Here is a 15,959-nt window from a genome sequence, read left to right as displayed (position 1 = left end):
GATGTATTTTCCGAAACAAAATGTTCAATTAGAAAAATAGTGTGCGTGGTAATCAAAATGACTCCAGGCGTTGAATCCCACATGATAAAATAACTTGATTAGAAATAGAGTAGACATCTGGATCATATTTTCTATTCCATTTGCAATTCATTTGTGAAATTTCATTTAAAAAATTGACATTTCTGAGTAACCAACATATACGCAGACTCGGTGCGGATACGAACGCTGCAGAGCACTGCAATCGTACAGCTTTAATGCAGACCGGCGGGAAGTTCTCAGCTGTGGCCAGCAGTGTCCACTTTCCTTCAGAGTTTAGCTCCAACCCTAATAAAACACTCCTGAACAAGCTAATCAAAATCTTCAGGATTACTGAAGAGTAACAGGCAGGCAGTTAAGTTTGATCAGGGTTGGAGGAGCCTGACAGCACGAAAATGGACCGTGCGGGCCGCGGCCCAAACTTAAGAACTTCTACACCTGTTAACATAGGCCTGTGAAAAAATACTCACGGAGTATGTATAAAACTGTGACAAACGTTCACATATCATATCCCTCCGTCTTCCACCCGGTTTGCTTTTATCGTTATCTTACCGTTAACGAACAGCGACCACGCGCTTCATTGAAATTACGCTTCTGTCTATCTCGTCGCCTTATAACACAGCTGTCTTATATTGACAATTTAATTAACAATGACAAGTAAATAAAGGGAAAATGTAACTTAATTCATTAAAAACAGGAGCAAAATCAGTTTAACAGCACTTTCTGACCCGACGGCTGACGAAGCCCGTCAGTGCTAACGTTACCAGCAGTATTTTTAACTGAGGTAAATATTATATTTAGTATAACTATTTAACACTAGGGCTACTCTAACAAATATAAATATCAACTTATTATACTAAATATTTCGGTAATATAGTTTCAAAAATGTAAAAACTTTACTTACCCGAGGGTATGAACGGGTAGAAATGGCGGACTCCTCAGTTTTAAAAATAAACTGTCACTGTCTCGAGGTTCATCTTCGCCAATCCACCAATAGGAATTCAAGGATGGTGCAACACATAATACGCCACCAGAGGGCATTTTTGCGATTATTTGTTTTTAATGCCCCCTTCGGATTAAATTAAACATTGACAATATGATATGGTACAAAATAAAGAAAACACCTGGATATACAAAATGATTTACCAAAAAGGCAAACAATAATGTATTAGGAAATGTATTATGCTTGCATAAAAAAGCTTACAGGAAATAAACAGTACACTTTATATTAATATTATAATACAATATTAATATTTCGTTGACTCTTGTTTTTGACACCAAATGTGTTGTGTAGGTCTATAATTATTGTGTTATCTTTAGTTTACACTTCAGTCACAAAACATGAATTATAGAACCATTTTATTAAAAAGGTTCTTTGCCCTCCAAGGGTTCTACATGGAACCTTTTTTTTGGTAAAAGGTTCTATTTGCCAAGTACAGAACCCCAGGGTTCTATATAGAACCTAAAGGAACCCTTTTTTTTTTTAGAGTGTACTCAAGAAGGTGAGTTAATGACAATTTTCATTTTTGAGGTGAACTACTCATTTAAAAAGGAAAACTCAAATTTTCCGAAAATATTGAAGTCTGCTACGAATTACTCACCCTCAAGTTGTACGACAAAGCCTAGGACATTCGTTCATCTTCTCAATGCAAATTAAGATACTTTTGATGAGGCCCAGGAGCTTTCTGACTCGCCCAGACTGCAACGCAACCGACTTTCAAACCGCAAAAAGTGAGTAAATACATTGTCATGACGCACAGACTGGCAGACTCAGATGCGGGGTTAACAGGGTCTTTATTGAAAACAGTGAGGCAAGAGCAAAGCAAATAGTCCAAGACACCAATGGCAGCAAAACAGTCCTCGGGGAATTAATCGACCCGTAAGATTCCAGTAGAGAGAAGTTGCACCCGTCAGGGAGAAGCTGCTGAACTGCCGAGAGCTCAGATGCCATGAGAATCGAGGTCCGGGCGGCCAATAACTGCTGCGGGTCAGAGAACAAAAAAATATCATAAACTGGGTCAGACAAGAAGCGAAAAATAAACACGCTTCGAAACTCGGCAAGGCTAAGACGAGGTACAGGACTAAGGACAGACCTAGACTCGCTAGAACTGGGCAGTCAGAGCTGACAAAACAACATGCACGGTCTGACACAAGACAGCAGAGCAAAGGGAAATAAATAGAAAAGCTAACTAAGGATGAGTGACAACAGGCGGGAGAGATAGTAGATGAACGGGCGCTAATCAAGGGGAATACGCTACAGGTGAAAGAGTGCGAAGACGGTGAGTGGAGAAATACCAAACGGGAGACACGGGGCGGGGTGAGTGACGCAGCAACGAGCACATGGTGAGCTGTCAAAACAGAGGCGCCACGAGCTCGACACACAACAGAACACACACAGGCAGGACACGGGAACCCGAGTGACCGAGATCATGACATGAAATAATAAGCCTAAACTATATAAAGCGACCATGATACTTTTTGGGCGCAAACAAACAAAAATAACGACGATATTCAAAAATTTCCTGACTTATTTGTTAGTTTTCAACGCACGTTCACGATACAGTGCATCCGGGGTCAGCACAGCACATGCGCGTGGCTGTCCCCAGATGCACTGTCTCATAAGCTCGTTGGAAACACATGAGTCAGTAAATTGTTGGTATTTTTTTGTTTACGCACAAAAAGCATCATGGTTGCTTTATATAATTTAAGATAAACCACTGCACTTACATGGATTATTTCAACAATGTCTTTACTCACTTTTCGCGGTTTAAAAGTAGGTTGCGTTTTATTTGAGGGGGGGGACGGGTAGTGGATGGCGAGTTTGGGGGGACGGGGAGGTGGGGTTCTGGAGTCAGAAAGCTCCCGGGCCTCATTTCCCATATACGTACATTTCTTCACAAAGGAAGATATTTGGAAGAATGTCAGTAACCAAACAGATCTCACCCCCCATAGACTCCCATAGTACTTATTTCCCCTACTGTGGCAGTAGTATGGCAATCTCAATTTGGGACGAGACATGTTTGCTTATTGACATTCTTCAAAATATCTTCCTTTGTGTTCAGCAGAACAAAGAAATTTACACAGGTTTGGAACAATATAAGGATGAGTAAATGACGACAGAATTTTCATTTTGGGATGAATTATCCCTTTAACACAGCGCTGCGCAGATTGACTGGATTAAGTACCATTGTTTCATCCATGCTTTTAGCAGACGGTTTTATCCAAAGTGACGTCCCAAATAATACACTATTTAATATTCTTTAAAAAATGTGGACTACCTCTGTTTCAGATGAGGGTCAACTTCGTGCTGTCTGTTTTTTTTTGTGTTGTAGGGAGAAGGTGTGGCTTATCGAGGGCGCATGCTTTTGGAGCTAATAACAAAGCTTTCTGATCAGGTGGAGCAAAAGGTTGAAGACATACACTCTGATGATCTTCTGGTGGTGGAGGTAAGAGATCAGTCAGTCTTTTCTGTGAGGACAGCATCAGTCCTGGACTTATGTGAACTGGGATATGTCACTTAATGGAGGTAAAGAGACTTTTGTTTGTTCTGTCTCATAGAAATTCATGCGAAAGAGGAAATACTCTCTGTTTGCTGCATTCTACTCTGCCACTCTTCTTCAGGATGTGGATGATGCTGTTCAGTTTGAAGTCAGTATTGGTAACTATGGCAACAAGTTTGACAACACCTGTCTGCCTCTGGCTTCCACCACTCAGTTCAGCAGGGCTGTGTTTGACGGTGAGAAACCACCTGTTGATTATTATATGAAAATGAACCGTTTTAGGTAGAATATCTCAAAATACACTTGTTGTGAAGGATTACACCCTCAGGTTTTCTCTGACTGCTCCTTGTTTTTTTAAAGAGCCAAAAATAAATAGATGAAATGTATATGTATAATGTATTTGTGATTTAGAAATACATTTTATTTAGAAATAAAAAATGTGTAATTATTTGTTGAAAATCTGAGGGGGAGAAATTAGCAAATTAGCTGGAGTCTGATAGTACCTATTGTATTTGAAGTCAATAAACATGCTAGTAAATTATTGTATAAAAAGTGAACCAACCTCATGATTCTAACTTCAGCTCCACTGGTTTAAATGGCATTACAGGTTGTCATTATTACTACCTGCCCTGGGGAAATGTGAAACCTGTGGTGGTCTTGTCTTCAGAATGGGAGGAAATCAGTCCTCGCATAGAGGCCCTAAACATGCTGCTTAGCATAGTCGACAGACTGGTGAGTAATGTCAATATTAATATTAACAAGATGCGCCACTACCATTACAGTGAATGGGTAGGAATGCAACGCTCAATATGACTGCTCTAGCGAAGGAAGTCCTGCCTTCCAGTGAAACGAGCCAATCGTCAATCAATATTGACTGACGATTCTCCGGGGCGGGGCTCTCGTGAGGCACTTGCCAGCCTGTGCGCATGCACAGTAGATGAAGCATCCTTGAAAAAGTAGATTTTTAGCGCAACCAATCTTAGCAAACCAAAGTTATGGTACAGTTCATGTCAGGTTTATTTATTGATAGGAAATATACTGTTTAATTGCCCAGAGGCATTGCAAACATGGCCGCCGAGGCACGACTTCTATTAACTGACTTTCGAAACACTGTGGTGGCTGACACAGGACTAAGATATCGTCACGTTTGTACTTCTTTGCCGAAGGAGATACATATTTTACGAAACGCGCTCTGTACAGCAGTTTGTCCGTTTAGGGCTACTGAAGAAAAAACATGGTAAATTCCATGTAAGTGCACCCCATACAAAAGAGTATGTAGATAGAAATAGCTCATTCTAATGTAATAAAACATAAACCTTGATTATGTTAGGTCTTTATACACCTCTGTACACATAGTTATGTAAATTATATTGCATTTCTGTCAGTAGATCCTCCAAAAATTTACACATTGGACCTTTAACGTCTCGGTTACGTCTGTAACCTCTGTTCCCTGATGGAGGGAACGAGACGTTGTGTCGACAGAATGGGGTTTGACTTGAGAACCTATCATCTCTGACTGACTTTGAAAATGCCAATGAAATTGGCAATTGAAATTTGCATGCCGGTCTCCGCCCCGGATATCCGGGTATAAAAGGAAGATGGTGTGCTGCATTCATTCACCTTTTGTGCTGAGGAGCGTCTCTTGACTGCTGCAGCGAGTGGCATGTGGCATGAAGGACACAACTTCTCGTTCCCTCCATCAGGGAACAGAGGTTACAAACGTAACCTAGACGTTCCCTTTCTGTCAGTCTCTCGACGTTGTGTCGACAGAATGGGGTTCCAATGAAAACGCCACGGCGTTGTGCCACGTCACAATCTCTAGTGAAGCGACGCTGACTGGCCAGGGCGTGTCAGACGTAAGCGTTAGCGCGAAATTGTAACCGTCCAGTGGAGAGGTAGGGGGTCCCAGAGCTTAAGAAACATGGGAAGCCCCTGCCACCAGCCGTCACGGGCGGAGGCCTACTTTCTCTAACGGCGAGAAGCTGCCCGGCACCGTAAGGGCCACTGGGGAAGCGCTATTTCCTCGCTGAGGAAATGCGCTACAGAGACCACTTCCTACCGCAGAGAGGAGTTTAGTGGAGACACCAACATGGTCTCGCCAGCAGGGGAGAACTCATGGGAGGAATGTGCGGACTTGTAAGGGAGTACCGCAAGAGGTGGAGACCCACCTAGGGGAGGTCATGGGTTACTGTCATGGTTCTGCTCCATCTTGTCTTGCTTTTCTTGATCTAGTGGCAGAGCCATGGCAGAACCTCTTGTTTCATGTGGAGAGAGGCGTTTTTGGCCCTTTTGGCTTGCCATACTCTCCAGGTCTGTCATTGTTCCTGCCCTCTTGTTTCCTCATTAGTGATAATTATTAGTTCATGCCCCGCACCTGTCCCCTCTTGATTTGATCCCTTATTTAATGCCCCTTTGTTCTCTGTCCTGTGTTGGATCATTGTACTCTGTTGTGATTCTCGGGTGGTGAGGACACAAGGAGAGAGGACCCAAACGCAGACAGCGGGTAAGGGGTTAAACAAGACTTTTAATAAATAATAAAACACACAAAACAAAAAAGTAAAACAAGAGTATAATAAGAACAAAGACTAACTACACTAAACAAGACTAAAGATAACATTTACAACATATTACACAAGACTAAGCTACACTTAACAGGACAAGAACTCACCCACACGAAACACGACAGAGTACAATGATCCAACAAAGGACAGAGAACAAAGGGGCATTAAATAAGGGATCAAATCAAGAGGGGACAGGTGCGGGCATGAACTAATAATTATCACTAACGAGGAAACAAGAGGGCAGGAACAATGACGAGACCTGCAGAGTATGGCAAGCCAAAAGGGCCAAAAACGCCACTCTCCACATGAAACAAGAGGTTCTGCCATGGCTCTGCCACAAGATCAAGAAAAGCAAGACAAGATGGGGCAGAACCATGACAGGTTACCACATGGGAACCAGACCATGAGGATACATCAGACGGAACCACCCTGATGAGGGGGTTACTACGTGTGGAGCACTAGGTCCGGTTAGAGCTATACGCTAGATAACTCAGCTGATCCCCAGCCTAAGGGGGCAGGGCTGCTCCGCCCAGCCCGCCACCATGAAGTGCTTAGTGATGGATGGAATGCCTATTCTTCACCCAGTGGGGGAAGATGAGAGGCGGAATAGCACACTGACCCACCTAAGGAGGGGGAAGGCGCTTTCGCAGGCGTACGCCCCACCGGCCTCACCTGGTACCATGCAAGCATAAATGCACCGCGACGGCACGTTCCACCTGGGGCACGTCGATGTAGCCCCTAGCTGCCCTGCCGTCGAGGGAAGTAAGGGCGACAGAGCTAGTTCAGAAGGGGGCGTTCCAGGTCTTACTAAGCTCCTTATGCACCTCCAGGAGAAATGGCACCGGCGCCGAGCGCGGCTTGGAGTTGCGCTCAGACCCGAGGTACCAAGTATCCAACCGCAAGCTTTGGGGGAGAGGCGGTGCGGTGCACTGCAGCCCAATGCTCACGGCAGCCAGGGAAAGCATGGCTGACATCTCAACGTCCGTCTCTTCCTGGGCTCGACCTCCCGAGGGAGGGAGCTCCAGAGAATCATTGGGTCAGATGCCAGAAGGTCGCCCTCCAATGCTGCAAGTGACACCTCATCTTCATCATGTACCGTTTCCGAATACGTGGCTGAGGAACAAGACAGGGTGGGACCGCCTATTGAGGAACGGTCAGACGAGCGAGACGGGGCGTGAACGGCCCGCGAGCCTGTGGCTGACGGATTGAGGCTAACGGTAATCCCCATATCACCCTCGCCGCTCGCCGTGGCAGATGGCAGGGCCAAAGCAGTGCGGGCAGGACGTATCCACAAATGCCGCCTCAGCGTGCCGGATACCCAAACACTTGAGGTAGACGTCGTGTCCGTCCCCCTCCTCGATGAGGGTGTTGCATCCACGAGAACAGCGGGACATGCCACGGTGAGGAATTTTGCTCTTTTAGAACACCTCTGGTACTGCCGAGACGCCCAGGGGAAGTCGCTGAGAGAAGGGACAATCCGCTGTACCGCGTTTTAAGATTTCAGCAATTTTCAAGCAGTAGGATTAGCATAGAGATGCGAAGGCTCCGAAGAACAAAAGGTGAATGAATGCAGCACGCCGTCTTCCTTTTATACCCGGATATCCGGGGCAGAGACCGGCATGCAAATTTCATTTGCCAATTTCATTGGCCTTTTCAAAGTCAGTCAGAGATAATAGGTTCTCAAGTCAAACCCCATTCTGTCGACAACGTTGAGAGACCGACAGAAATGGAACAAATGTTAACAAACAGGACCTTGTTGTAAAGTGTTAGCATATTAACATTTAAATAGTTTTATTTTCAATGAAACACATTGAATAAAGCATATTCTGATGTTTGTAACAGGAGTCAAATCTGGAGCAGGTCCAGCTGCAGTTGAAAGCAAGAAGTGATGAACAGGAAGTGGAGCAGAGGGTTGTCCAGCTGCTTGATGATGTCATAGCTGACTGCAGGTTCTGATAGACTCAATTGTTTGTGAAGGTATACCAGACATGCTCTGCCAGACTAATGCTTTCTTCTGTGTGTATGCAGTGAGGAGCTCCCTGAGCTGAACAAATGGTCCTGTGCGACTCAGCTGGATAAAGCTCTGAGGAATCTGAGAAAGATTAATATGCAGCAGATTGTGCAGGCTGCACTGGCACTCAAACACGGCCCTGAAACTGAACTGAGTGCAGTGCTGGAGCAGGCTGAGGACTGGACCCTGCGGCTACGCCATCTCGCTGAGGAGGTGAATGATAGAGATAATACAAATGTTGTCAAAAATCCTTTCATGTCTCAGTCAGGGTAGTGGTGCTTATGTGGATGACATGAGTATGAATAAAAAAAACATTATTTTTGTTTCTTAGCATATTTCATTTTAGTAATTTCATCACATTCAATCATTTTATCTTGTCTTCATTGTCTTTTTGTCTTTCTGTCGTTCAGCCTCAGAACAGTGTGCCAGATATAATAATCTGGATGCTTCAGGGAGACAAAAGAGTGGCCTACCACAGAATCCCTGCCCATCAGGTTCTCTTTTCCAATGGTTACTGTGGTAAACACTGTGGCCAACTTCAGACAGTTTTCATGAAGGTAAATACACTATTTGGAGGCAAGGCATGCACTAATAATACATGTAAATGCCAAATGAAACAGGATTAATAGATGTATTGATATATATTTTCTCTGTATCTATTTATAATATGTGCTCAGTATCCGCAGGATGAGGGAGGAGACAGTAAGATCCCAGCTCAGATCCGACTGAAGGTTTGGTTTGGACTCAATGCTGATGTGAAGTTCTTCAACCAGTTTGCAGAAGGCAAACTATCTGTGTTTGCAGAAACTGTGAGTGGACCATTATAGCACATACTGTAGAGCTTTATACCTACTGTTTAATTTCAATTAAAACATCAAATAATTATGATTATTTGTGATAATCCCTTAGTAGAAATCTTCTGCTTTAATATTGAGTTATTGTCATTTTTAGCTACTGATCTATTTGAATTATTTGGGTCTACAGTATGAGAACCAGACTAAATTAGCTCTGGTGGGGAACTGGGGTACGACGGGTCTGACTTACCCCAAGTTCAGTGATGTGACTGGCAGGCTGAAACTATCAAAAGAAAGCTTTAAACCTTCTCCAGGATGGAGCTGGGCAGGAGACTGGTTTGTCAGTCCAGAGAAAACGTGAGTATCATCCTATTTCATTTGCGTGGCTTACAGAAAAATACTGATTCAGAGTCTAGTCCAGTCTTGTACTGGGGAAAAATGTGTCAATAAACACCATCTGACATTGTACCTTGTCTTTTTTATTCTAGAATGCTCTATGACACCGATGCAGGTCATACAAGCTTTTTGGAGGAAGTGTTTGAAAATCAGATGCGTTTGCCTGGCGGGCAGTGGATTGGCATGCCAGAGGGCTACACAGATGTGGTCAGTACAGTACCGTGTAAATGTTACAACAAAACTGATGTTTTCTTGTACAGTAAAATCAGTATTTCTTAATGATTCCCAGAGGAGTAGAATAAATGTTAGAATACATTAGTCAATTGACAGGGACTCACCCCTTAGTTCATTTTGTGTCTTTTGGGTTGCAGAATGGAGAAAAAGCAGTGCCCAAAGATGAGATCGAGTGTCCTCCTGGCTGGGTTTGGGAGGATATTGAGTGGAGCGAGGATCTGAAGCGTGCAGTGGATGATCAAGGTATGGAAACTTTTTTAGAACTTCTTCCTGCACACAGAAGCCAATAAGTTCTGTTCCTCATTATGTAATATATAGTGGTGATTTTCAAAAGCAAAACATCTCTGCCATAAATCTACTTCAAAAAACTTTATTGGATCCTGTCTCACCTGCAGGGTGGGAATATGGAATAACCCTCCCGCCCGACCGCCGGCCAAAGTCCTGGGTTCCATCCGAGAAGATGTACTACACCAACCGCCGCAGACGCTGGATCCGACTTCGCCGTAGAGATATGCAGAAGATGGAAGCACTTCGAAAAGTACTTCATCAGTCATTAGCAACATGTTACCACTCTCAGCTTGTTTTCAATCCAAAAATCCGAAATCCGAAAATAACATTTTCATATTGAGAGCAAGTAAAAAAATAGATTCTTGGCCTGAGCTTTGTTTAGTTCCTTTTGAATTCTGGGGGATTCTGGTAAAGCTCAGGATGGCGTGACACAGAGAGCTCTGTGTACTTTCAGGGGGACTTCTCCTGTCCTTGCACGCATCTGGTTAGAGGCAGATGGAGGTTGAGATGACACATAATTAATCATGATATCTGAGAATAATCTGAAATCAATCCCACACCTCTAATCCATTTGGCAAGAAAACCTGGGTCCGACTTTAGAGCCCTGCCGCAAATATGCTTAATGTTCATCATCTGTGTGAGAGTGTGTGTGTATAGGTATGTGTGACAGAGAGAGAGACAAGATAAAAGAGTTCTGTTTCAATTTGGGAATATCACTCAAGTGAAAAAAGGTTTTGCATTCTGGATCATGAGCACTTCGTTAATAAATATAACAAATAAATATTACAAATAAATATAACAAAAATATTGATGGTGTTAAGGGGGTTGCACACCGGATGCGGAAGCGCCGAGCGGTGCAGCGTCGTGTCTAGGACAACTCTGCTATTAATGTGGTAGAATCAAGAGGTTTTTCTGTATGAATGCGCTGTTTTTCTGTTATTCCCAAACAGATAAATGCACCTCGCAGCTTATGGTGAAGTCAGTGTGTACATTAAAGATGATTTCAGTCAAAGAACATCTAATTTAATGTTAAATTAAGCGAGTGGTGCGTTGTGTCGCTGCAGGACTCAGAACAGCGTTCATATGTTCATTTTTACAAACAATAGCACAACGCTGCGCGTCCGGGGTGCGACCCCCTTTACAGTCAATTAGGCTACATGCTTTTTTGAAGAATAAACAGGAATTTGCTCATTGAATTTAATTGGCCAATTTACTAAAGAAATAATGTCACATTCTGTTTTATGGTCTTGACAATTATTATAATTAATTGTCATACAAATTGACACATATTTTGTTTGCTTCATTTCTATATAATCACTAACTGTGATTATTAATTTATTTCTGTGCACCCAATCCCTCACAATTTCTAAAATAATTTGGAACTTGATATTACTGGAAATTTGTATTTTTTTAAATATCCAAACATTAAGCAATATCTTGAATTAATTATTTGCTAATGCTTATTTTATTTGATTTAAAATTTGATTTTAATTTTAAGGGCCCTTGAAATGATGCCTAGCCCCCCTAGTGTGACCCAGCCCCCTAGTTTAATTACTTTAATCAAACTGATCAACACACAAAATGCAAAGCTAATACAACTGAAATGATTGAGAGATTACGTTTGAATGTTACATTAAATACAAAGCAGGGATGGTAGATGTAAGGCAACTGCAGACACTACAGATCACCCTTGCGTCCTTTAAAGATTCACAATAATTGTAGTTATCTAAAATTGCCATCAGATGATTATTTAATATTGACAGCCCTTTTACATTACATTGAATTATTTACCAGTTTAATGAAACGATGGCCTTAAAAAGTACGTGGACTCTTAGTCACACTTCAGTTATTTTATTATTGAATGTTCTTGTGTTAATTTCCTTTTAAAATTCATATGTTGTTGCTATGCATTGCAGTGGCAGTCATACATTTAGCGTGGCTTTTCTAAATTCTTTTCCAGCGACTGTAAGTACAGTAAAATGACTTGAATTGTCCTCATGGTGGCACTCTTCAAACACAGATTTAGAAACAGTCTATGAATCTCACATCAGTATTCTTCTCTATTAAATAAACATAATTCCTCACTGGTCTTTTCTTCAACTATTTAAAGATTCTTATGTCTTCTATTTGTAATTTATCCACTGTTCATTAGAAATGCTTTTAGTACCATACAGATCATTACATTAGGCAAGTATTATAACCAATTTTTCTCACCAATTTTTAATTGTTTACTGTGTGTATGTGCTTGTCCACCTACAGCAGCGTCCGGACGAGTCAGAGCGTGAGGGCTGGGAATATACCTCTCTGGTTGGCTGGAAGTTTCACCTCAAGCAGAAGAAGACTGATTCCTATCGTCGCCGGCGCTGGAGACGTCGTATGGAGCCATTGGAAAAGACGGGGCCAGCCGCCATCTTTGCTTTGGAGTGTTCACTGGTAATGAAGGTTGACTATTTGAAAGATGTTGGGCTGGAAATCAAAGTGAGACTGAGTGACAGAGAGAGATGAAAAGTAATGGAGGAAAGGTCAGGGAGAATGAGACGCAATTGAGACATGGCAGAGGTGAGAATGGGTGTGGAGGGCTTTGAGCTTGGACGAATAGGAGGTGCTGAGAGCGTCTGGGCAAGCAAAGTGGAATTAGCCTGGTAAAATAAGGGCATCATGGGATATCATTTACGGGGAAGCAGAGATGGAACAGTGAACATGAAAGAGGTTACATGTCAAAAGTCCAGTCCGTATGTTTATTCTTTTACTCTTGGTCTGGTCCGCTGGGTCCATTGTTACAAATCTATTCCTGGCAGCTATGGCATGAGCTGTCATGTGAGCCTGGCTGGCTTCACATTTGAGGGTTGACGGGAGTCTGGAGTTGATCTGTAGTGTAGCTGAAAGGTCCAAGTGCCTTGCAGAGCTCAAGTGGGGGATTCCCTTTACTTTGCTACTTGAGGGGACCTGAAATTCGGCTATTATAGAGCATGTTTCCACCATCGTGCTGAACCATTCTAAGCACTGTCTGAAACGGTAACATTTATGTTTCGGCACAAGCACGATTACAAACCGTTCTCGGACCGGAATTTTCAGCACGTTTGTCTAACCTGAATCTGTGCTGAATGGGCTCTATGCATGCTTGATGTCTGTGTTTCACAGGAAGAACCCTAGGCAGTTTCTGGTTGGGAAGACTTAAAGCAAAGAGAAATAGAAAATGAGAAAATAGTTACATTTAGCAGATGCTGTAAATTGCAGCACACTGCAGTGGTATATAGAAGTGGCTTTCTCCTGTATTTTAATTTTATAACAAAATGTTAACTAATGAAAGTATCATTTCAAATGCAGTAGATAAGCACTTCTATATACCACTGCTGTGTGCCGCAATATACAGCATCTGCTAAATTTAACTATTTTCACATTTGTCCATTTCTCTCTGTTTTAAGTCTGCCTAGGGTTCTTCCTGTGAAACTCATGAAAATCATGCATGCATATAGCCCATTGTGCTGATAGAATTCGTGTGGTGACGTCGGCCCTCAGGAGTAGTCACTTGGTTGCCTAGGTACCAGTTTCTCTCTGTAGCCAAAATAGCGCATTATTAAAATAGAAATAACATTAACTTAGCTGAAGCTGGAGGGTACCAAGAGAAACGAAAAAGTTTTTCAAGACATAGCTCAGTCTCTTACGTTACCAACGCAGCGAGTGATGCGTTTGTGTGTACATTCTAAAAAGTTCCGTCATCAGCCCTGCGGTGGAAAATGAAACCCTTTACGTATCGGCTGGTCTGGATCAGCACGGAGTGGAATGATTAAGCAACAAGAACGGTTTGGCGCAATTGTGGAAAAGCTGTCGTGATTCTGCCTCATCTTGTCACGTCTTTCTTGATCTTGTAGCAGAATCACGGCAGATCCCTTGTTTTATGTGAGAAAGCCATGAGTTGTTTACGTTTTTACATCTCATGTGCTTTCTCGTGTCTTGTCATTGGCCCCACCCTTCTCGTTTCATGTATTGCCTCCCTGCCGTGTCTAATGTTTCCCATCTGCCCTCGTTGATTACCCTTCGTTTGTCTTCCCTTTAAAATGCCCTCATGTTTCATTGTCTTGTTGCTCGGTCATTGTATATGGTGTCTTTGGTGGCGTTCCATGTTTGATGTATCCTGTGCTTACCTGTCTCCCCCATGCTCATGTTCCTGTTTGGATTGTCCCGTCAGTCTTAGTAAGTGTTTAGTTTAGTTTGTCTAGTAATGTTTAGCTTAGTTTAGTGTCAGTTAGTCTACGTCCTGTTGTTTGTATTATTATCCTGTTGAGTTGTTTTCACCCCATCGCGGGTCTTTGTTTTGTGTTTTTGTTTATAATAAAATCTGTATTGTTAACCCCTTAATCCCCGCTGCCTGCAATTGGGTTCTCCTCACAATTCATGACAAAAGCGCTCATAGTTTACTAAAACTGGAACTATTGCAACATTTCTACTAATTGAAATCAAATAAAATATCAGTCTAAATATTTTCTGAAAGAAAAACTGAATCTAAACTAAAAACTAAAACTAGACAGAATCTAGTAATGTTGCCTCAGCAAATACTGAAATGAGTTCACGTTTAGGCATTAAAATTATTAAATGAACATTAATAAAAAACTGAACTAAGACAAAAATTTTAATAAAACATAAACTTATGTAGCAAAAATTTTAATTTGCCAGAAATTAACTTAAAACTAACATGAACAACACTAAAAAGACACAAATAAAAACCAATACGAAATATTATTAAAAAGAAAACTGTAATACCTCTGACCTGAAATCTCTGATATTTCATAAAAAAATACTATACCTGATAGCGATATTTAAGTGTGAAAGTAAGATCTAGTTACATCCAAACTGAAATTGACAGAACTGAAATTCTCTTCTTGTTTAAGCGGGCACACTGAAGGGCATGTTTGCTTTTCTTTTCGTTTTTTCCAAAAAACTGTAAGGGGTATTGGGTTATGTAAATACAGTGAGCCACAAATGATATAGCAGTTTTAGTTTGGTTTAAAGACATCATCAGGCAATTTATTCAGTGAAGGTCAGGATTTTCATATGTGTCAAAATGATATTCCAACGTCTTGGGGTGGTGACACGTAATCACCTCATGCCAGTGGTTTGTGGTGTATATTCAGTTGCCGTTTCCACAACTGTCATCATTAACACATTCTCTGTTTACCCTTTTGGTCGGAATATTTTGATATCTGATCCAACTCGAACGCCTCATCTTGTCCGGATGCCAAAATGTGTCAGTCTACCATTTATGTCGAAAGAACATAGCGCGTCTGTTTTGGTCTCACAGTTTTTTTTTCTTTTTGTCAACAGAGCAACATTACTGATGAAAAGAATGACGATAAGTCAATTACGACGACGTTTGGCGTCAACCGCCCAACCATCTCCTGCTTCTTTGATAGTAAGTTGCAAATGCTTGGCAATTATTTTACTTAATTTAAAGTACGACAGTTCAATGGTTACACTCACTGCTGTTTTATTTCTCAGGCGGGACGTTGTATCATTTGCGATGCTACTTGTATCAGGCCAGAGACCTGATGGCGATGGATAAGGACAGTTTTTCAGGTGAGTATGTGACACTTTCACTGAAAGAGCAGACAAATGAGCCAAACATGACCATCACAGACATCTCAAGAGTACTCTGAATCAACATTTCCAAAGTCAAACTCCAGGACACAAATAGCACTTTGTAGGCTACTAAAACATGAACATATCTGAAAAGTTCTTCACGTGACCAAAAAACATAATCACTAGTCATTCATTTTGTAAAGGAGCTGTCTTTATTTTGGATAAATCTTCATCCAAAATGTATGAGTCTTGCACTGTGACCTTTCAATCTTCATGGTTATTTTCATGGATTCTGAGTAAAATACCCTAAATAGGGCACAATATACTGTATTAATATGAAGCAATTTTCTGTATTAATTTTTACAGTTGTCTTACCTGTATTTGACATTTTGCACTGCATTAAATTGCATTTTAGCATTAACGGAAATGTCCGGAAAATAAATGGAAAATGTAATGGTAATTTTCTGCCAGTACTTTATCCGTTTTTTTTACAGTGTAAACCGACCCATTATAGCATATGGCATGAAAAACATTGTGCCAGTGGTGATGGAATTTTGCTAAA

General features: G+C 41.7%; 1 protein-coding gene across 9 annotated transcripts in view; it reads left to right on the top strand.

Annotated features, from left to right (window-relative positions):
• Window positions 1-15,959, top strand: part of dysf (dysferlin, limb girdle muscular dystrophy 2B (autosomal recessive)) — a 98,739-nt gene that overhangs the window by 31,472 nt on the left and 51,308 nt on the right. For 8 of the 9 annotated variants that reach the window (XM_057349980.1, XM_057349835.1, XM_057349450.1 and 5 more), the window contains 14 exons: window positions 3,369-3,482; window positions 3,595-3,772; window positions 4,144-4,268; window positions 7,940-8,046; window positions 8,126-8,321; window positions 8,519-8,665; window positions 8,786-8,917; window positions 9,093-9,259; window positions 9,391-9,505; window positions 9,670-9,775; window positions 9,928-10,070; window positions 12,080-12,253; window positions 15,143-15,230; window positions 15,317-15,394. In XM_057349980.1, the coding sequence (XP_057205963.1) occupies window positions 3,369-3,482; window positions 3,595-3,772; window positions 4,144-4,268; window positions 7,940-8,046; window positions 8,126-8,321; window positions 8,519-8,665; window positions 8,786-8,917; window positions 9,093-9,259; window positions 9,391-9,505; window positions 9,670-9,775; window positions 9,928-10,070; window positions 12,080-12,253; window positions 15,143-15,230; window positions 15,317-15,394 (1,870 nt within the window). The remainder of the gene's footprint in view (window positions 1-3,368; window positions 3,483-3,594; window positions 3,773-4,143; window positions 4,269-7,939; window positions 8,047-8,125; window positions 8,322-8,518; window positions 8,666-8,785; window positions 8,918-9,092; window positions 9,260-9,390; window positions 9,506-9,669; window positions 9,776-9,927; window positions 10,071-12,079; window positions 12,254-15,142; window positions 15,231-15,316; window positions 15,395-15,959) is intronic. The other variant, XM_057349525.1, reaches the window with a different exon arrangement.

The sequence above is a fragment of the Triplophysa rosa genome, linkage group LG1 (genome assembly GCF_024868665.1).
Source record: "Triplophysa rosa linkage group LG1, Trosa_1v2, whole genome shotgun sequence".
Classification (NCBI taxonomy): Eukaryota; Metazoa; Chordata; class Actinopteri; order Cypriniformes; family Nemacheilidae; genus Triplophysa; species Triplophysa rosa.
The sequence above is the reverse complement of the archived record's forward strand: the minus strand, read 5'-3'. Positions and strand labels throughout refer to the sequence as shown.